Here is a 22,529-nt window from a genome sequence, read left to right on the forward strand (position 1 = left end):
GGCACGTACATCTGCACTGCCAGGGACTTACTAAATTCTATATTGCAGCTACAACAGTCGCCAGGTACTTCATTTTGGGGGTTTACCTCTATTCTAAAGTTATGCATTGTGCTGCTGAAAATAAAGACCAATATCTTTTCAAAGATATAACTCTGCATGGACTCTAACTTTTAATGAACTGTATTGCTTCGGGTCATACTGTGTTTGTCCTTCAAACCATCATCATTTCCAAGAATAAGCCTTATATTTTTTCACTAGGCTACTCTTTGGAGAATCAAGACTAATGGCCTAGCTAGGCCTTGTGTTGCCCATGGCGCCCCCTGCTTGTGCCGCCCATGGCTGCCGAATTGTAGGTGGGGGGTCGGGGGGATGCTGCTGCTTCCTGCGTTTGCTGCCAGGTGGCCGCAGGTAAGAGGGGTTGGGGGTCGGGAGCCGCCCCTTGCTGCGCCACTAATAAAGACTCAACCAGGAATACTCAGCACCCAGTGAGTACGGTATTGATACCCGCCCGGGGACATGTAACGCCAGTACCAAGTGACACTACTCTCCAGAGAACTGCCCAATAACCACACTGAGCAGGATGTGGAGAGAGAGAAGGTCTGCCAGTGGGTCACAACACTACTTCAGGCCCAGGCAACTCTAGGCACTCTTACATCAAACGCAGCAGTATCATATCAAGTGACATTCACTGGTGAACCGGTCGAATAAAGGCTTAAATATGATGGTAAGGAGTCATTGCAACAAATTACAAGAAAGTAGAGGGGTCTTCTGGCCTAACTAAAAGGGAGAAGTTCAGCAATTAGACAAATTGATTCCCGGATATTGATTGATCCATACTCTTGTACTATGTAATTCTTTGAGAAGTGAAAACTGGCTAAAGTCGTATCCATCAATAAACAAAAGTCATCGGTGCCTTCATAAATCTTAGCTTGTATTAATGAACAGGACCACTGACTAATGCAGATCTGCCCAATTTACACATATTTACACGGCAATCAGCACACCTGTCATCTCCCTAACTTCAAGAGAAGCAGCTCTTGCATTGTGAGAATCTCTTAGAGTTTAGGTCTATTTACTCCTGCGGAGCATCTTTAATGCGTGACTATTCACCAATACAATTTACAAATACCCTGGACGAGAGCTAGCTCAATCCAGACATCCATCCATATCGGTCCTCTCTGCTGACCAAACCAACATGGCGCAGTCTGTGCCAATGCCCTGGTGAAAGGGGCCCTCTGTCAGAAGACTGCAAGACAATGCCTGTTTCGAACAAACCACAAACTGCTTTTTGTTCATTATATTATACTGTCCTTCCTTGTACATGACATTCAGGCTTGTACAATAGAAGAACTGTGTATTCATTAATGTATTTAAGTCCACTCATTCTAAGAGTTTGTTTTTATATTGTTCTTGCTATCACACTCTTCTTCAATGTTGTTGTCCTGTCAATACAGCTCCTTAACTCTTCAGTCACAGAACAGCAACAGGCAACAGGTCCTGAACCAACTAAGCTATGCTACCGGCTTACTGTACACTCTGTAGTTAGATTTTTGGAGGTCGTTTTGACGCCCTAGTTTATTTATAACCAAAGCAAACCGGACGGACCGCATTACCCGTGTCCACAGAGGCTGCGTGCTGTGTGTGTAGAATCATCACAAACCGTACCTTGCACAGGTAAGCGCCCGGTGCCTGTCTGCCCCCCATGTCGGCTGAAAGTGTGCCCACCGCCGTGCTGCCAGGGTCCCGCCAGCTGTGTCAACACTCTGCCGATCGCCGCAACGAAAACAAAGGTCTTCTCGGCGGCTGACGCTCGCCTGCAGGTTCCACGGCGCTGCTCGACGGTGTAACATAACAACAGAGAGCTGTGGAATGCGCTGTCTGCAACCGGAGGCGGGTTTTAGAGGCCGGGGCGTGCCTTGTAGAAACATTGGGAACTCTCCCACCTGTAGTATTATTAAGGTGAGCACGTCGCGTGCTAAGTCGAGGTATCGCTGACATGTCAAAGCGTGCCTACGGGCGCTTATAAGTAGTAGTTGAATTTGTGATACTTTACAAATGACGCGTCACTCATTCTTCTCTAGTCTTCGGGTTTTAGTAATAACTTTCATTATTACCCCGAATGCACTCCGCCCTATTTATCAACTCTAGAATGTCGAAAGGCTGACATTGCCTCTCAGGACTCGTTTACATACTGATCTATGCAACGTACTGAAATGTATCACATAAAGCAAGCCCTGTCAATGCAACTATAACAGTATCTGCCACCTTTTATAATGACTGGAGGTTGAGGAGCTGCCAGGGTTGTTTTTTACCACATTTACAGTGAAAAATAAACATCTTCTGGACATGTATGGCTTTTGGCTGGAAATGTAGCAGCATGTGTGGACGTCTTTAAAGTAAACATCAGAGCATAACATAACATAATTACTTAACACAAAGCGTCATACCATACAACGGAAACATAAATGGCACAGTAGAATAAAACAGGCAAAAAGAATGCAGCACAACAACCACAGTACACTTCAGGAACACAAGGCAATAATGCAGCAGCATAAACAACTATATCCCCACCATAACAAATTGTTGTGCAGGCCTTCTTGCCACACATTACCACTTCCAGAAATCTCTATATTAGTACAGTGTGTTTGCAACAAACAGTACCATACCACCATAGACACAAAAAATGGTTTGTGATTTGACCGCTTGTTATATGCAAAACAGCAAACCTGTGACAAGTGCGAATAACCAATCGGCGTTGTGGGGACCTACAACCGTCCTCTCATTTGTATATCTCATCTAGAAAGTATATACAGTCGAGACTTGACTGTACGGCGAAATGAAATGATAGCAATAAATATTTATGAGTATAGCCGAGTTGTTAATCGATCGTATTCTGTGAATAGTGTGGAAGTCTGGCCCACTTAAACGTAAAAATGTGAATTATCTGGCACATGACACAAAAACACACTCCCAGCGCCTTGAAACGGCCTTAAGGCAGCATAAGTGCTATAGAAATACATTTATGTCCTACACTGGTCCGCGATAATTGTTAATGGTTAACTGGCGTCTGATGCATGTGGTGTTGACTCAATCTCATGGGCTGAAATGTACGAACCGACAGCCTTGTAAAACGTGTATGGTCATTCTCTCGGCTCCTCTTTAAACTCCTCCCCCACAAACCCCTACTGAATAAGCTGGTTGTGGTGTTGATGTTTTTGGTACCGGTGTTTCTATTCTGTTAATTGGAAAATATTAAATAAACAATTTAAAAAAGAATGTTATGCCTTCAGTGAGTCCGGACTCTTAAACATACAACACGTGGTTTGAGGGCACTAGTTGAACTGTACTTAAACTACAGCCCAGCGGAAAGTGCCGGCGGCTCAAAGTCAGGATGGCTGAAGGCGAGCACGTGACACGGCCGGGGTCACGGCTACGAGTTCAGCGTGTTAGAAGCACAACCGTAGACCTGAGGGCAGGAGGAGGAGCGAGGAGGGAGTCATGGTCAGTCTCACTCAGAGGCGGGGTATCAAACACAGGCACGGGTAAGGATACCTTAAACACATGTACTGACTGCGGACCTGGACTTTGCCTCCTCTGTGCCCTTGCACGGTGATCACAAACTCCCGACAAGGACCCGTATTGAATGAGATGCTTGTCTACCCACAAGCCATGCCATGCCAGTAGGGCTTTAAGTGGGATGAAAAAACTGGGGGGTCTCTCAAAGGGGCGTGATCAATGTAATTGAGGGCGTGGCTTAAAACACCTAAGCTAAAAATCTGTGTTTAGCATAGTGTACCGCCCGACTTGTATTTTGCTGCTCCTGTCATTGCGCCTAGATATAAGATACAAGTCACATCATATCTGCAAGTCGCGACAATTGGCTTTGTCAATGGCTGCTAGTTGCATAAGATAAATAAGCAGCAACTATGTGGCTTGTACATAATATTGAAAAAACTTCCACTTAAAGCCCTGGTGACACCACGACAATGTTGCCGCTCCTGAGTTTCAAAAATAGAAGGGAAATTCAGAGAGAAAATGACTCTCTTTAAAGGATTTCCCTTCCTCTACAACGCTCACCACGCGCACATGGATGTCAGTGCTGTCACTGCAGTCCGGGGAAAAAAGGGATCGCCTGTGCCACGACACAAAACAGAGCCCGATAGAGACCCGTTTCGAGGCCCCCTGGAAAAACCTGCCGGTGCTCAGACCCGGTGAGACCCGGCCCACTTAAAACCCTGCATGCCAGGGACCTTCAGCAGTCCTGGTTTGAACAAACAACACTTCGAATGATAGCACTTTTAATTTCATCTAGCCTATTTGTAGTCATAGCTTACAAAGTACACGACTACGGGTAAGTAGTGCGCTATATAAATGCCTATACATTTACATACATTTACATTTACAAGAAGAACCCAGTATGTTAAAAACCCATAGCATGGAGTCACTCTGCGCACGTGTATTGTGTTTCATATATATACCGCTTATGCAGCCTTCTGGGCACTCCAACGTGATGGAAATCAGCTGTTCATTTATTCAGGCATGCAAATCAGCACATCCACCCAGACTCACTCCCATTTACCCAGGATTCTGTCTATGATTATTGCACGATAGATAGTAACAACAAGAGAGCGAGGAATTGACAAAAGTACTTGTCAGTCTCCCCCCAAAAATATATTCGATAGAACAACGGGGACAAGACCGTAGGCAGGTACTGGTCAGGGTAAATACCCTATGGGATAAACAACACGTTCTTGTTGTTTAGAAACCCCTCACCCACCTACCTAGTAGGTGGCATGCTACATCATCGGGGCCCAGCTGGATCACCGAGTCTGAACCAGCTGTGCTGCAACGCCTGTCTACAGCGGAGCGGGATTTGTTGTGTACAAGTGAACAGTGCTATGTGAAGTGAGTTATATGTTAAAAATGCCTATAGGAAATACCCTTTTAAAAGTTTTAATGGAAGGGTCCTATGGCATAGGTAAAAGCTGTAATCGGATATGCTTGAGGAGGTGATGCCCCTCAATATCCTAGAAAAGGTGTAGATCAACTAGTTTCAGCCTTCGTCGATAGTCGTGAGGCTTTCTTCAGGACCAATAGTGAGCATGGCCAAAAAAGTAGAGTAGCCACGGCGGTGTGTCTTATATATCAACGCGCACCCTAAAGCGCATTGTGTATGTAGTAGGTCGGTATACTTACTGATCCCATTTGTAAAGTATGTTGTCTTTACGTGTATATAGCTACATGGATCCTGACTCACGTGTGGAGTATTGGGGGACCGTTTGTCTCCTCAAATGAAACCATCAAACCTAGTATGGAGCACAGGACCCGGCCTTATTATTGCACTACATACACCTGTGCACGACAAAAACGTACCGGGTACCTGTAATTATAAGGATAGGTTCGAGCCACAGACAGTGACCTGGCCAGTTCTACAACCATGAACAGCAGCCCTGGCTGGATCTCTATGCAACCCCTCGCACAGTGTCATGGATGCCTGGATCATATGCAATACGTATTAGGAGCTTTCAGAGCGCCTTACTACAGGGCTGTGGGCCTTCTTTATGGAAAGGGCACCTTCTGTACTCAAGCCTTTTCTGTGTTGAGTCTGTGTCGAAACACTGAGTCACGAACGCACACAAAATGATCAAATAAATGAGGGATGTATAATACATAGCACGTTGCTAGAGTGAAGCAACCAACAACTGGTGTACCTGGGAGCCTAGCATGGCAAACACTAGGGCCTTGCTGCATACCCACTGCAACAATAACAAAGGGCCTTGCTTACAATGAATGTGCATTTCTACTGGGAGCCAATGTAAGGCATGTCAGGCTTCGGACAGATGTTAAAATCTGCTTATGTTCGTGATGCCACTCTACAACTTTTGAACAGGTTTAGCTGGAAGGCCTTGATAGCATGCATTTGTATAATCAAGCCCAGAGTTAGATCTTGAGGGGTTTAATGGCAGAATCTTTCTTACCCTTCTATACTAATGAAAGCAGGTTTTAAGCACCAAATTGATTTGAGGGTAAAGCTTAGTTCACTATCAATTAAAATGCCCACAGTTTTAACTCTCTTTTCTGATATGGGCAGTATTGATAGGCCCCAGCATCGGAGACCAAAGGCAGTTTTTAGGTTGAGCTTTCGCGATCTCTTGTATATTGTCAGGGACTGTCCGGGACTATGTGGGGAACACAGTCAGGGACTTGGACAAGGACTGGGAACTGGGTAGAAGACCTACACAGAAAGGAGGAGTACAGCGCTGCCCAGGATCATACAGGGAGTCAGAGGAGAAAAAGGGATTCAAAGGGGAAGCCTGTACAAGTGAACAAGATGGGTAAGACTCAGAAAGGAAGGGCACTCACAAGGCAATTTAGCATTCAGACTAACTACACCCAGGATGGACGTGCAAGACGTATATATATATAATACAACATTAACAATAAAGGGGAGTGTGGGGTAAAGCACTCAGGATCTCCACATGGTAAGACTGAAGCTCAGTAAGTTTCTTACCCGCAATTGCTGTTACAGATACTGACTGCAAATACCCACATGTAGGATATGCATGCAAAGGCAGGGTCTGTGGAGCTTATACCTATAGTGATGTTATAAATGTAACTCAAAGACAAAACCCACAGTGAACAAGAAACACCACCTAGGTAGTCAGCTGAGCCCACGGATCCTGGCGATCCAACAGGATCGCGCAAGGGAGTAACAGCAAAGGGGTAGAACTAAACACAAGCATAATAGACAAGGAGCTAGCAAGGAGGAGTGCTTAACAGGAAAGGAAGGAAATGACAGGGCACACTTGGCAGAAAGCAGGTAACAAACATACAAGGTAACAGAAGTAAGACAGCAGAATAGAAAGGCAGCAAACTAGAACTGGAACCAAGGAAATGGGAAGCAAGGCAGGGACTGGAAACGGATATACAGAAGGGGAGGCTACAAGTGTAAACTAGAATAGTGCAGGTTAGGAAATCAAGAAAACAAAGTAACATAGAAGGGAGTGCTGGGGCAGGAACAAGAAGTGAGCTAAGGCTCAGGAGTCAAAGCAGCACTGCAGACAGTGCTGGTTCAGGTACAGGGAACTACCAAAGCTTCAGGAGTCAAGGTAGCACTGCAAGCAGTGCTAGTTCAGGAACAGGGACATTACTAGAGCTCAGGAGTCAAGGTAGCACTGCAGGCAATACTGGTTCAAGGAAACAGGACATAGCTACAGCTTAGGAAACAAGGAGTCAAGAGAGCACTGCAAGCAGTCCAAATCAGGAACAAGAAATAGCTACACCCAGGAACAAAGAATAACTATAGCTCAGGAACTCAGGAAACAAGGTAGCACTGCAGGCAGTGCTAATTCAGGTACAGGGAATAGCTATAGCTCAGGAACTCAGGAAACAAGGTAGCACTGCAGGCAGTGCTAATTCAGGTACAGGGAATAGCTATAGCTCAGGAGCCCAGGAACTCAGGAAACAAGGTAGCACTGCAATCAGGGCTAATTCAGGAGAAGGGAAACTGCTGTAGTCAGCGGCGGCTGGTGACATTTAAAAGTAGTGAGGCGTAAAAGTTCGTGGTGAGTAGGTGGTGCTGAGCAGAGCGAGTGAAGCGGGCCGTCTTTTTAAAAGAGATGACATATGGTGCATTTTCATTTTTTGAGCATATTTGAGAAAAGGCTTTAGGCTTTCCTATTTGCCATATCTGCACATCCTGACACTCAAGAACATGCACCCGGCGACTAATAAACAAACAAGAACACCACCTTCAGCCTTTCTTTAAACTGCACAGATTCCACACACCAGGGCATGTATGTTTTAAAGGCCCGACAAATGGCTTGAAGCATGTTATTGCTTGCATTCCAAAGCACGCCGGCTTGTAGGCCTCTAGCTACTTGTAAGGCCAGAAAGACACAGCAAGCACACAAATGCTTCCTGTGGTAAATCACGTGCGGGCACATTACTGAAGCCAGTGGCATCTCGTACAAAGCCGGCACATTTAAAACATAAAAAACGGTTAGACTATTGTGACTATCTCGCCTAGTGCCCTGGCAATGGCCTCATTCTTCAGTCAGTCGGTGGCATTGCTCGCAAATGCTGAAGCTGTTTCAGCGTGCCCTTATACCAGTAGCCAGAAATTAAGTCATTCTGTGTCATTGTGCTTTGTGTTGCACCATTGCTCACTGTTTGTAGACATTTCCAAAGGGGTAGATCCCCGTCTACCTTGTAAAGTGAACTACGAGACGACACTTGTGAGAAATTGACGAAGATAGCAGAGCACAGGTGCACGTAGTTGTAGAATACAATAGAAGTGTTCTCTCACCCAAGCCTCCCTTCCGCTAAGACTACTGCAAGACAAGGTTAATTTTAAAATGAATTTAAATATAAAAAACTTACCTTGGCTTCCCGACTCGAGTCCCGAGACTGCTCCCGCCGTCCTGGATTTTGAATGCCGCCTCTTTCGTCACAGAAGGCTGCAGGCAGCCTCCCTCCCCTCCATGGCAGCCGGCGCTGATTGGTTCGGCCGGCTGCCCTAACCACGTCATTTCTTCTAGTCTGCATTCTGCAGAACGGAGAATGGGAGGTGGCTTGGGGGGAGCGGCTTGCCCACTGTTGCTAATACTGTCTGTTTGGACAGCCTCTCAGGCTGTCCAAACAGTCAGTATTAATAACAGTGGGCAAGCCACTCCCCCAAGCCACTCCCCCTGCCCTGAGGCTCGAGTTAGTAACCAGGAAGAAGTTTTAAGCTGCTGACTGCTTTCTCGCCGTGCGAGAAGGGCAGGCAGAAACAAATGGTAGTTATAAATAAATAACTACCATTTGTTTCTGCCTTCTTCTCGCACGGCGAGAAAGCAGGGGGGGCGGCGCCCAAACGCCCCCATGTAGAACCCGCCACTGGCTGTAGTTCAGGAACAAGGAATACTAAGGCTATGGGGTCAGGGTAGCACTGCAGGGAGTGCTAATTCAGGAACAGGGAAAACAGCAGCAGGTCAGGAACACGGCATAATTAAAGCTCAGGAAACACTGGAAAAAAGAATAGCAAAAGCTCAGGGAACTCTGGAACCAAGGATTGGTCTCACCAGTAAACAACTACAATGACCCACCTTTGCCTGAAGGGAGCTGGGACTTAAAAGAGCTCACAGTAATCACATGCATCAGGTGTGAGCAGGCTAGCAGCAGCCAGCCACAGGTGAGCTGAATTCCTCCACCCATCCTTGGCCTGAAGGAGTGGAGACAAAGCAGTGAGCAGGGAATTCTGGGTAATGGAGTTTCAGGCATGAGTAGGCTGGCTTTTACAAAACCCGGCATGGTTTGGGAATGAATGTCAGTTTTCAATAAGTGTCCAAATGGCTGGAAGTCAGGATATGCATGCAGGGGAGGGTCTGGAAGCTTATTAGAAGACTGGAAAGTCCCATTATGTGGCCCCCTGGTGGTGGGTACAGGAGAACAGGGAGTGAATCGTCACATATATACTTTTGTATGTACTTCTTTGTGGGCTTAAACCCTGCCTACTGCTTTTGATATGTTTGTTTCAGTGTCCTTGAAAAAAAACACCTTATCTGCTAGTAGTCCCTCCTTTTCCTCAGTTAACTCCCACAAAGCAGTGCCCCACTACTTGTACCCTTCCACTTGTCCCATTGTAGCATCTGTTTAGGGACTACTTCTCCCTTTCTCTAGAGCATTTGACCAGAGCGCTAGATGTTTACAGTCACTCCAGATCTGTTTCTGAAAACAGAACTGTAAATCATGTTCTCCTCATGTTACATTTGCTGTGCATTCAAAGACCAAGGTCAAATTTTGAAGCTGTTTCCCGAGGGCGCTGTTTCCCCCGCCGCCCCGGAGTGAGAATCGTGACCACAATTATTTACATTGATTTCCAGTTAGGCCCTGCCGATGCACCGAGGAAATCACTACTGGTATGATTTTTAATTTATATTGCCCCACTTCCAGATGGCGGCTGCACGTCAATGCGCAATTACTTTATTAACGTCATGATGAGGCCATGAAGAGACTTTAATCACAGCAAAAGCGTGTCTGCTAAATTTAAACGGGCAGCCAATGCGAGCCATCCAGTTTGAGGATGATACAGCCAACTAGACTAAACTTCGGTTGACTTACAAAACACTTTAGACACCCTGTCTGCATACTGAAAAGTAAATAAACTAGAGGTCAAATGAACGTTTGATTTTTGCAAGACATCACCTTACAATACCTCCCGGGAATCGGGGGAAAAGAGGTACAGTCCACCAGTTTCTATACATATTTAAGAGTTGAATTCCAAAACAATGGCTCTACAAGCTACATATTCAAGCATTGAAAAAAGCATCATTGCTGAAATTTACATTTCCAAAACTATCACAACACCTTGATGGGTCTTCAATAAAGCCACTAATCAATGTAATTAAGGCCACATTTCTACCATCACTAATCTAAGGATCTGAGCCTTCCATGGAAGACTCAGCTAATAGCTCAAGGAGCACCAGTGCAATTTATACAGATCAGTCTTCAGGCTACCAAACTTATCCAGCCAAGATCTGAAACGCCTTGAATTTAATCCAACAATCCCTTGCACTAAATACTGCGTTGCTACGATACTCGCATAAATTAAACAAGCATTAGAAATGCAATCGGGCTCGGATTTATTTGAGTTTGAGCTAATGGCATTGTAAATGCCAATGTCTTTTTGCCATGTGTTATGGAGTGTCTGCATGTGGTGTGTAGTGGAAGTATGTTTGTTGAATTGTAATTTTACCAATGGTGGCATGCTGTGCTTTATATGAATATGTTTAAAAGTAAAGTGTACCATACTGCGATTGCTTGGTGGAAAAGTGCACTGCCGGCTGGAGGTGTGTGTGCCTGGTGGAAGGGTGCACTGACGGCTGGTGGGTGTGTGCTTGGTAAAAGCGTGCACAGATGGATGATGGTTGTTGGTGTTTGTGCATGGTGAAAGCATTAATTGACGGCTGGGGGTGTGTTGTTGTGTGTGTTGTTTTCTGTGTGCTGGTGAGTGTGTGGTGGTGAGTCTGTGGGGGTGAGCCTGGGGAGTGAGTGTGGTGGTGAGTGTGTTGTGTTGAGTGGTGAAAAGTGTGTGGTGTTGAGAGACTGAGGTGTGTGGTTTGTGTGTGCGTTATGTGTGTGTGGTGTATGTATACACAGTGCGGCTGGAAAGGCGCTCCTGACCCGTGCAAATCTCTGCACATCACACCCCCACAGCCACAGAAACCCGACAAAGGGCTGCCGGCCCGAGCGGCTGATTAAGTCTGCTTACAAGCGGCATACCTCCTGGCAAAAAGAGTTGCATGGCAGCGAAGTCAAGCGGGCAGTCAGACTGTGTAGGGCACGTGTTTGTGTGTGTCTGACCGTTTGTGTGGGTGGTTGTCGGGTTTGCGTGTAGATGCATGTTTGTTTGGCTCCGTGTGTTTATGTTTATCGGCCCCCTTGTGTTAAGGGCTTGTGTGTCTGTCAGCGTGTTTGTGTGTGCCTACATTTCTGCGTCTGTGAGTTTCGGCATGTGTGGGCATCTGTGTGCGTGGGGGTGGATGTGTTTGCCTGAGTTGTTACAGTGTCGATGTTTGCGTATTTGTGGACACCTGTGTGGGCCAGTGTGTGGCTGTGTTTTTGTATGTTTCTGTTTGTGTGCGCATGTGTGGGTCTCCCTGTGTATGTGTGTGTGTGTGTGGGGGGGAGGGGTGCATGCGTCCCTGATTCTGAATGTGTGCGGTATGGGTACTGTGTGTGATGGAAAGATCTGGGGTGTTTATAAAGAAGGTGTGCACGTGTCTGCTAGCCACACTTCATCCACATGTAACTATTTGCGTGCTATGAAGTCTCTGCCTCCGCTAGAGTCGTCTCAGCCCGATTCTAAGCCGCCGGTCCTTAAACGCCGAGACGCTGGAGCTGGCTGCACGTATGCAACGAAAACAACTCCAGCAGCAGCGGCTAAAACAAACTAAAAGTGTAACTCTGAGCTGAGCTGGAGTGAGGGCTGAGCGCTGGGAGAGGCGTCGGCGTAGCGCGCACAGACACACGGCACTGCCAGCTGACAGAGCTGGAAAGAGACATCACGCTAAGATCAACACTGTCAGCCCCACTGGTGGCCAAAAAGGGCATGGGCGGCGCGGGACACCAACGGGTTTAACCAAACAGCGGGGAGGGGTGTCCTGCGCTGAGTGCAGGGGCGCCTGCGAGCTCCCAGCAGGGGCAGAGCGGTGCCCTCTGCCACCCCGGGGTCCGCCGCGCGCACGCAGACACCGGGGTCGCCGGCTCCGGGAGGCAGCTTCCAAATGATCTCATCTCTCCTTTCTTCCCCGACACTATTAATGCTCAGATGGGCAGAATGAAGTGAAAGTACGTGCAAGTCATGTGTAAACTGCCTCAGCCAGGGGGCTTTTATCCCGGCGTGTATATTCCAGTGGTGCCCATTTATCTACCCCCGTACACACGGCACCCCCTGCAGCTCCTTAGCTCTAACGAGCCTCGTTAAGATCACAATAATATTCCACCCTCTAATTGCTCGTCCCATTCAAAACAAGAACGGGGTTCGTGTCTCGGCAACGACGCTCAACATCTGTGATTCTGGACAAATCACTTAATCTCACCGTGCCTAACAAAACAAGGAAGCTGCGCGCTGAGCGCTGCAGAATTGTGAACGCGCCCGGCCATCTGGATTCACTAACGGAGGCACCCTGACAGCTCCTAATTATAATTTATGTACTTCTTTGCGCGAGCACGAACGAAATATGCCCAAAATGGCGGAACAAAACTACATTTACCCTATCACTTCAAGCCTATTAAAACGAAAACACAAGGAAGACGAATCACTGGCCAGATGACAGAAAACCCTAAGGAATGTGTGGAATTCCTCTCACCAAGGCCCTAGGAGATACTTCTTTTTTTTCTCCTTTAACATTAGTTCTCGAAACTCCTCCCAGTTTCACTGGGGAGGAGTCCGAGCCCTAAAAAGGGAGTGCAAGAGGTCTTCTTGTCAAATAATTCAGTAATTTTAGCAACAGTCATTGGCACCTTGCCATCAACACCTTGCTTCTAGAATTTAAGATGATGCCCCCATGGGAAGACATTTGCACAATGGTAGTTTTAACTATCTGTTGGAGAAGGAATTAATTGGTCACTCAAGCAAGAAAATACTTGGATTGGACTTGTGATTAGAAGTTATGAGGCCATTAAGCACTAACCATATTTAGACCATGCTATCTCATGGGAGATGAAGATTTACGACGTACACCTCCGCTTCGGACTAATCATGGTGGGTGAGGTAGTTCAGTCTGTGGAAAATTAGTGCGTTTTGGTGAACATTATCTGCGCCATCTTGCCTCTTCCCTGATGCCACACTTTTGTCGTGCGCGCCCGCCATTTTAAGATGCCCCGATCAGAACAAACCCTTTTGCATGCCGCTGGCCCCTGACATAGCCCTTTGCCTTCGCTAAGCCTGCACGCTGACCACCCCCTGCTTGCACCTGCCTTGAGTCATAAACCCCTCTTCGGCGCTGCTCTGCCCCAGGCCCTCATCCTGTTCCCAGCGCGACACCTCCCTGCTTTCCTTTCATGATCTCCGGCCCTTAGATGCAAACCCCCTTTTTCCCCGTGTGCCCGTTTTTCCTCCCCGTTCCCAAGCCGACACCCAGCTCTGCCGATACCATCCTTGCCCCTCCCCGTACAATAGAAAGCTTCCCCCATCAAAGAATCCCCGGGTTGATCAAAGCCCCCCCACCCCATGAGATCCGATCAAACTCCCCACATTCCGTGAATCGGCGGATTATCCAGCTGCGCGATGCTCATCACCTGTTGTGACTAGGGTGGGGACTTTAACTGTAAATGTGTGTGGGAACGGGCCCAAAGGGGAGTTCCGAGAATGTCTTTTCCGTACATCAAAGCTTTAAACATGTATGTGTGATCTGCAATAAAGTCATAAATGTGGATATAAGAGGCCAGGCCTCAGAAATACAGTTAGAGCACCTCAGAACGATACCTTCTGTCCGTTTCGTTGTGTTCTCCTCCGGAGAGAATAAAAAACCTTGTTTCCTGCTTTTCAGTCTCCAGCGCCTGCCTCTTCATTGATTTAAATAACTAGAGGGTCACAGAGGCAATACCGCCGGGCAAATATCGATTGTCCCCGACCCGATTGAACTTTTTACAATTGGCGTCCCAAGCGTGGGGCCCATCAGCGACTCGTGGATCCAGTGGGAGAGGTCCCGACGACAGAGTGAACGACTGCAACGATCGGGAGAGCTCTTGCCCAATAGACCCTCGTCTGGCAGCCGATCATCCGAACTTCACTAGTTCCGAACAGACCTCTCTCGAGTGATCTACGGTCCTGACTGGGAACCATCAGGAGTGCCGTGAGAAATACGAGAAAAAGAGGACGATCGGGCGCTGGATTCGGAAGACAAGAAACTGTCCACATGGTCCGGGTAAGGTCGTGTTGCCACGACAAGTTGCGAAATTTGTTTTGATTGCTTGATTGTTCAAAATACTAGTATTGCTCTGTTTTTTTTTATTTAGAGATTCACTGTCTGCAAACGGAGAAACAACAGGCTCCCTCTCCCTTTGCAAGCAGTGGAGGATAGGTAGGGTAGCAGCCGTGCTTGTTCTTTTTCTCCCCCACTCAATAATTGCTTGAAACTGAACTGTTGTTCACAAACTATTGTTTCCTGGAGATTCCCTGTCTGCAAGCAGGGAAGAGACCACCCTTTTTGCAGATAGTGAAAAGGGTAGGTAACGCAGATCTTTGCGGTCCTACTCATTCTCCCCATTGTTATTTATTGGTCGTTTGGTTTTATATATTTTTTTTGATCCATGAGGTATTCACTACCTGCAAACAACGTAGAATAGAAATATTCTGTCTAGTCTTTGCACCTAGTGATAAGATAGGCAGTGCTGACTTTTTAGTCCCTCGTTACGAGCCGTCATGTCTGTCTTCTCCCCACTGATAAATAGCCTGTTTAGCCCGGACCGGGTGTTAGAGGTGGACCATATAGCTCCACTAGAAGGCACCCCTAATAAGGACATGTTCATAAACTATGGGTTAGTCACCATAGCTTATAATAAATTATGGCACAGGTATACCGAAGATAGCCAAGACAAACAGTGGCCACTGGCAGGATCCTTTGACCTTGATAAAATAGAAACGTTAGAAATAGCCCTTCGAAATAATAAGACGACGCCAATTATGCTCGACAGTCTCGGTATGTGGCGCAGAGAGGCTACGAAACGACAGAGAAAAGACGAGGATAAACCAAGTAGGGAAATATACCGACAGGACAACCCCAGGACACCGCTACCCACGACTTATCCCCCGACACTATGCAAAGGACGACCAGACTTAGGGTCAGACCAATGCGCTTTTTGTAGGTATGTCGGACACTGGAAAGCCCAATGCCCGACTCTACTGAGCGTGAGTAAAGGCAAAGGGCCGACAAGAACGACAGACCGACAGTACGAGAAAAGGCGCGAGACAGAGAAGAACCCGACTTACATAGACAGACCAGACAGAACCACCACGTTTGATTATGCCCGATGGCACAGATTTCGCCAGGAAAATCTCAGCGGCATGATCAAGTTCTCCTAGGTCGGGCAATGTCAAGACGGGAACCCAGCCTCGTTTAAAATTCACAGACGGAAAGAGATAATTATGACCAATAACTGTTTTTATATTTGTCTTGGGTCTTTGTATGTCGTACTTGTACTGTCCCCCGTCTGAGTTTGTGTGTATGTAATGTACAAATCTGCGTCATCCCTTTACACGTGTTTCCGTGTTACTCGACCCCTGTTAGCAGAAACTTAGCATAAAAGCAACCTGGAAAGAAAGAAATGATAAAACAAAATCCGTAGACCATTAATAAACTTGAACTTTTAATTTAACACAACAAACAAGGAATAATAACGATAAACTGTAGAAAATGAAAGTCAAACAGAACATTCGCCCCCCCCCCATTCTGGAACCTTCCAAAGTAGGGCAGGGTTACGGCTACGCCCAACCAACGGCAACCCATATAAGGCGAGCCCCGCCGCCAACTCTTGGTCAGGAAATCTTAACGTATGGGGGAGCCGGAGGAGAGGCAGGAGCCCGCAGCCTGGGCATTTGCAGGTAGTCCCGCCACATGTCTCCTTGGCCGGCCGCAACGGGCCTGGAAAGACTAAGGTAGTCCCGCCACATGTCAAGAGGAGAGCGAGGCACCTCTTCCTTTTCTCTTCCGTCACAGCCGCAGCAGTCCTGGACGGCGGGATGTCCTGCACGTACCTCCACAACAATTTGTCCAAGTTGGGCTGGGAGGGAGAGGCGACGCGGACGAGCCTCTCCCACCTCCACCGGTAGGAGGTTTCCCAGCCCCCAGCCCGACGCCGAACACCCCCAGTCAGGCGATGGTGCCCATACTTCCACAGCACCGGACACACCATGGTGGCACCCCAGTACTTGCGCAGCACCGAACGTACAATGGTGGCACCCCAGTATTTGCGCAGCACCGAACGTACAATGGTGGCACTTGGGGAACACCGGATGTGGAGAGGCCTTCATGCGGGGCGATGAAAAGGAGCGGCATGGAGTGCACCGGGAGAAGGAGACGATGTGAACGAGTCTCCCTCGCCCCCCCCAGGTGGGGGCATCACAGCTGCACCCCAGCTGGACGTCCCGCTCTCACAAAACAGGGACCTCTTCCTTTCACTCCGAAGGGTCTCTTCCATTCTTGCAAACTCGACGAGAGTGGCCCCTGTAGGGCCTCAAAATGGCGTCTGGATCCGCTGGAAGGCGGGCCCCGGCCACTAGAGTAACTTTGGCCAGCCGTATAACTCGAACATTTGTCCCATGGAGCACGAGCCCCCATCTCCGACAGCATCTCCGCAGCCTTGAAGATCATACAAAGGTCCCCGGCGGAGCCTTCGGCCTTTGCAGGTTTCCGGTAAGGGACGGCTGCCTCGATCGCCAACGAAACAAACATGACATTGCCACACCTTCTGTTAGCGTGAATTCTAGAACTGCCGAAAAGGACTCTGGTCCAAACTGCCAGTAATGGAAACATTTCCCCCTGATGCTGCTTCCGGACTGTGCCGGCCCCGCCCAAAATGGCGCTGGTATCAATCGGAACTTACGAACACCTCGTGGTGTTCCTTCGCACTAATATAAACTTGATGTTCTGAGATTTTTGTGATCCTTTGTACACTTGGCTAGAAAAGACAAGGAGAGCTCACTCGACGAACAGTATGAAAGAATCCCCATTACAAATGTTGATTACAAATGTACACTGTATTATATTTTTATAACCGATGTAAACCCCATTTACGACGCACACGTACGGTATGCATATAGGAAATCTGATTACAACTATTGTGATTATGCTTCTAAATTATGAAAATATATGCCCCCGAACCCCCAGCCAATTAATAGACGTTTTAGTCTCTTACAAATGAATGAGTAAAACTTTCCGATGTTTTTATTGTTGCAAACGACACCCCCCACTGTACGCACTTTAGCCATTGCCACGACCGACCAAATACTACCACACCCTCCTAATCCATATGCTGAAATGAATTTGCAAAATAAAGTCTTTGAAACTATGGACGGGTATTGCATGCTTTATTTTAAAACAATATGGGATGGGTAGGAAAGTTCTTTTTCTGTGCACCCTACTCTGCTCTCTCTTTAAGGTTAAAGGAAGATGGTTGCCCAGCCCTGGAGGACGGATCGGATCGACAACACGACACTCCGCCTTAAAAGTACGCGACTGACTCATGAACTCTCGCGTAGAGGAAGACCGTGACTTCCAAGGATGGGTAAAACGAATGGTGTAAATGAGGGAATGTAAAAGGAGGGTGAAATGAAATAATGTAAATATTGTAAAGTACAACGTTCCAAAGTAGCAGGGACCCAAGAACCGAAGAACTTTAGAACGCCACGGCGTTGAAAGAGGTTTAAGGATCCCGATAGTGAGATATATCCTTTGACTAGATACCTCGCACTAGGCACCTCTGGTTTCCTTTTTATGTTTCCCCGTACACGCCCTACATGAACACACTACCCCCCCTCGACTCCGAAAACCATATCCCCGGGGACCCTGCCCCAAGGAGGAAAGACGAGTAAGAGGTAAGTAAAGGACTTATGAATCCATGTATTTGAATGCGCGCAAATGCTGTCTCCCCCACCCCCCCCTTTTTTTCCTTCCTCTGCAGGTTACATCAGAGATTACAGCCAAGGTGTGGCGAAGATCTGAGACCTTGCCATGTCTAAATACACGAAACGGACTAGCGCCGCAGGGTGGTGTCTAAGCACGCCTGCAAACTACTCACGTATCGAACAAACCCGAAAAATTAGCACAACCTGATAAAAAGTGATCACCCTTAAACCAGACCGGACGAATGAACCCATGTCACGTATGACGCGAAACTGTGAGGGAATGTGTGTGTGTGACTGAGGCGTTGACCCAACTGGTCAAAGGACCGAGAATGCGAGAAAGTGCGACAAAATGGTACCTCCTTTTTTCTTCTTTCCTTTTCTCAAAGCACGTCCCCTCTACCCTGTCTAATGCTCAAACTGCATGATTACAAGATTCTAACGCGGACTCGTGAATACCCTTTACTGTGTAATGCACTAAATAGCCTTTCTTGAATGCACTGCCGCCCTCTCTGTTGCACGTGTACTATTTAGCCTGCCGTTGCTCTCTCTCTCTCTCTCTCTATCTCTCTCTCTCTCTCTCTCTCTCTCTCTCTCTCTCTCTCTCTCTCTCTCTCTCTCTCTCTCTCTCTCTCTCTCTCTCTCTCTCTCTCTCTCTCTCTCTCTCTCTCTCTCTCTCTCTCTCTCTCTCTCTCTCTCTCTCTCTCACTCTCTCTCTCTCTCTCTCTCTCTCTATTTTTGCACTACCACTCTTCCGAGTGGTTAGCCCCGAAATTGGCAGATTGCCACCCCTAGCACACCACCTAATTGGCTTCAAATACCGTCAGTATTTGCACAAACGCTTGTCTTTAATACAATCACCCTGAGGCCGCGTCATTACCTCTCCTTTTCCGCTAGAAGTCAATGAACCCAGGTTGGGCCGTAAGGGAAAGGACAGGTAAGACGACAGAGGTTCCCTAATCTGGCCCGAAATAAGGGAACTACATGTCAACGGCTCCTATAGTATAAAACAAGGACCTCAGAATACGCGACCCTCCCCTCCCCGAATCGTCGCAATACCCAAACCAGAAAAACGATCACCCCCGTTACCTCCCCTGTCTATGTCCCTGGTTGTTTCCCATAAAACCCCTGTCCTTCCTAGTTAAGTAACCGGGCTGTAAAAGGTTACGTAGGACCCAGAATGATGTTTTACAAGGTTAACAGACTAGACCAAGGTAAAGAAATCATCAAAATGAACCCCGCAGTAGTTGAAAAACAGGATGCACCGATAGAAAGGAAATGTTTAGCCCTGTTCGTCTCTCAGCAAAATACCTGTGTAGTACCATGTTGACGACTCACTGTACCCTTTTGTAAATGTGAAACTCTAGAGAACGGCATATCTTTGCCAGATTTGTCTCCGGAAGGTGGGTTACCATCAGATGAACTGTCATGCCTGTAATAAATGATTATGAAGGAAAGTCGTAGTAAATCCAACAGGTCCGCCACCGGTCATTCATATGCCAGTTGTGAACATTAAATATAACGGACATTTTCATTCTTTGCCTGGAGCTGGGAGAGAAATAGACTTTTTGATTATCTTCATCTGCAAATTTTCTAAAGACTGTCTTTTCAAACTTGTTTAAGGGTACTGCTGTTGGAGGAGAGAAGGACCGGATGTGGGAGCACGAGGCCCGACTGCAGACTAAGGGACACCTGCGACATTAGCCAAGGCGAGACCACGACTGAAAGGAGCTGCAGGACGAGGCACTGTTTTCGACAGCATGAAAAGAAAGGGTCGACCTGATGCCCCTGCTCGACGTCCAGTGCCTGTCGACAAGTCCCCGCTCTCTGAATTCCGTCGCACGCCCGCCCATTTGAAGTCTCTCGTTCCCCTAGTTTGTTCCCAATTTGGCCTTGCTCCATCCCCCTTTTTCCTCTGACCTACCCTATGGACTGTTTTGAACGCTCTTCTTCCATCGGAACTTTCTGACAATCACCTCAAAGGACACAGGGCGAAAAGGACCTTTCCGACCAGAAACGCGAGGAAAGGGTCGTGCCCTGCAACGCAGAACTTAGAACAGAGCTGGACTTGTAGCTCCACCGCCGGTGCTCAACAGCGCCAACGAAAGACCACAAAGAACAATGAGAACTCATAAAACTTCGAACATTCGACATCTTCAACCACCGTTTTGCTACGCCTCATTTCTCTCCCAGCCGCCATTGTATTGATCCTGCTCCAATCCGAATCTGAAACATGTATTAACCTGCCAGTTCACGTTATGATATGTACTTGCTGCTCGCCGTTTTTGTATTTCATTCCTATGACTTTCCTGCTTTATCAAATAGGTGCACCTCCTAAAAAAAAAAAAAACTAGAAACCTCAAAATGTATTGTTTACAACTCTTTTCCATCTAGGGTTCCTACCGTTTTCTTTCTCATGCTCACCACAGTAGAACCGAATAGAAAATGAACCAGCAAGATGTCTTGAATATGTTAAAGGGAGGACTGTGGAAAATTAGTGCGTTTTGGTGAACATTATCTGCGCCATCTTGCCTCTTCCCTGATGCCACACTTTTGTCGTGCGCGCCCGCCATTTTAAGATGCCCCGATCAGAACAAACCCTTTTGCATGCCGCTGGCCCCTGACATAGCCCTTTGCCTTCGCTAAGCCTGCACGCTGACCACCCCCTGCTTGCACCTGCCTTGAGTCATAAACCCCTCTTCGGCGCTGCTCTGCCCCAGGCCCTCATCCTGTTCCCAGCGCGACACCTCCCTGCTTTCCTTTCATGATCTCCGGCCCTTAGATGCAAACCCCCTTTTTCCCCGTGTGCCCGTTTTTCCTCCCCGTTCCCAAGCCGACACCCAGCTCTGCCGATACCATCCTTGCCCCTCCCCGTACAATAGAAAGCTTCCCCCATCAAAGAATCCCCGGGTTGATCAAAGCCCCCCCACCCCATGAGATCCGATCAAACTCCCCACATTCCGTGAATCGGCGGATTATCCAGCTGCGCGATGCTCATCGCCTGTTGTGACTAGGGTGGGGACTTTAACTGTAAATGTGTGTGGGAACGGGCCCAAAGGGGAGTTCCGAGAATGTCTTTTCCGTACATCAAAGCTTTAAACATGTATGTGTGATCTGCAATAAAGTCATAAATGTGGATATAAGAGGCCAGGCCTCAGAAATACAGTTAGAGCACCTCAGAACGATACCTTCTGTCCGTTTCGTTGTGTTCTCCTCCGGAGAGAATAAAAAACCTTGTTTCCTGCTTTTCAGTCTCCAGCGCCTGCCTCTTCATTGATTTAAATAACTAGAGGGTCACAGAGGCAATACCGCCGGGCAAATATCGATTGTCCCCGACCCGATTGAACTTTTTACAAGTCTAGGAGACATAAACGATTATATTTGGTGTGCCAACTTTGGACCTTTGGGAAAGAATCCCTTTCACATAATCTCCCCGTGCCTAACAAAAATGAATGTGTGTCCTCATGTAACGTAACTGGTGCTATGTAAAGCGCTCTGATGCCCGATTCGGGTCAAGTTCGCTCTATATAAAACTCGACAAAAAAAAGACAACATAAAAAAACACGTAATATGCTGCTGTATGTTTCGGCAGGCGAATATTCGGAGCATCAATCCTCATGTGTTATAATGGTTCAGAAGGTAGTTAAAAAGTAACTTTGTGAAATATCTGAATGCAGTATTTAAACTACAGGAATTAATTTCTAGAATTAATTCTTTTGGATTAGATATATTGAATGACTAAAACTATCAATAAACGTCTCATTCATATGCTTTTGCTGGGGTGACTAATGTACATATACCACAAAAAGGGGATGGGAGGCTGCTTGCAATAAGTCTAACCACTGGTAATCACTCGGGGTAGCACTCCAACCCATTGTTCTTTTGTTCACCATGCCATCTCAGTCTGGACCCAGCCATATGCAAATCAGTCTTGACGCTGTGCCTCATGGGAACAGTCCAGCCTGAACTCCCAAGTCAGATCCTCCCTGAACCACCGCAACACAAGCAACCCAGTACTGGTTTGCCCTAGTTATGGGCTCATCAGGCGGGTGCAGCTTGGTTCCAGTTCAGGCCGGATTGTACCCATGAGGAGCAGGGTCAAGGCAGATTTGCAGATGGCTGGGTCCAAACTGAGGTGGCATGGTGGGTGAAAGAACGATGGCTTGGAGTGCGACCCAGAGCGATTGCCCATGGTTAGACAAATTGCAAGGATCCTGCCATAACCTTTTGTGTGTTTAATGTACATATACCAGCTGGAAAGAGGCAATGCCTCAGCTCTGTGACAGGCAGATACTTGCTTCAAACAAGCAATAAAACTAGTCAACGTGTAAAAGTGGAAAGCACTTTTAAATCAGCATCTTGGCTTCAGAGGAGCTGAGCAGAGTGAGACATGCAGCAGCTTGAGTCAGGCAGCAGCATC

The 22,529-nt window shown here is 47.4% G+C and overlaps 1 protein-coding gene across 3 annotated transcripts in view; it reads right to left on the reverse strand.

Moving 5' to 3' along the window:
• TRAF3IP3 (TRAF3 interacting protein 3) overlaps window positions 1-22,529 on the reverse strand; it is a 356,734-nt gene that overhangs the window by 282,436 nt on the left and 51,769 nt on the right. The window contains exon 1 of one of the 3 annotated variants that reach the window (XM_078644494.1): window positions 1,666-1,871. The exons of the other annotated variants lie outside the window; for them this stretch is intronic. Coding sequence (XP_078500620.1) covers window positions 1,666-1,704 — 39 coding nt within the window. The 5' untranslated portion in view covers window positions 1,705-1,871. Of the gene's footprint in view, window positions 1-1,665; window positions 1,872-22,529 lie in introns of those variants that run through there. 3 annotated transcript variants of the gene reach the window in all.

This window comes from Lissotriton helveticus, chromosome 5_1 (assembly GCF_964261635.1).
Source record: "Lissotriton helveticus chromosome 5_1, aLisHel1.1, whole genome shotgun sequence".
Taxonomy (NCBI): Eukaryota; Metazoa; Chordata; class Amphibia; order Caudata; family Salamandridae; genus Lissotriton; species Lissotriton helveticus.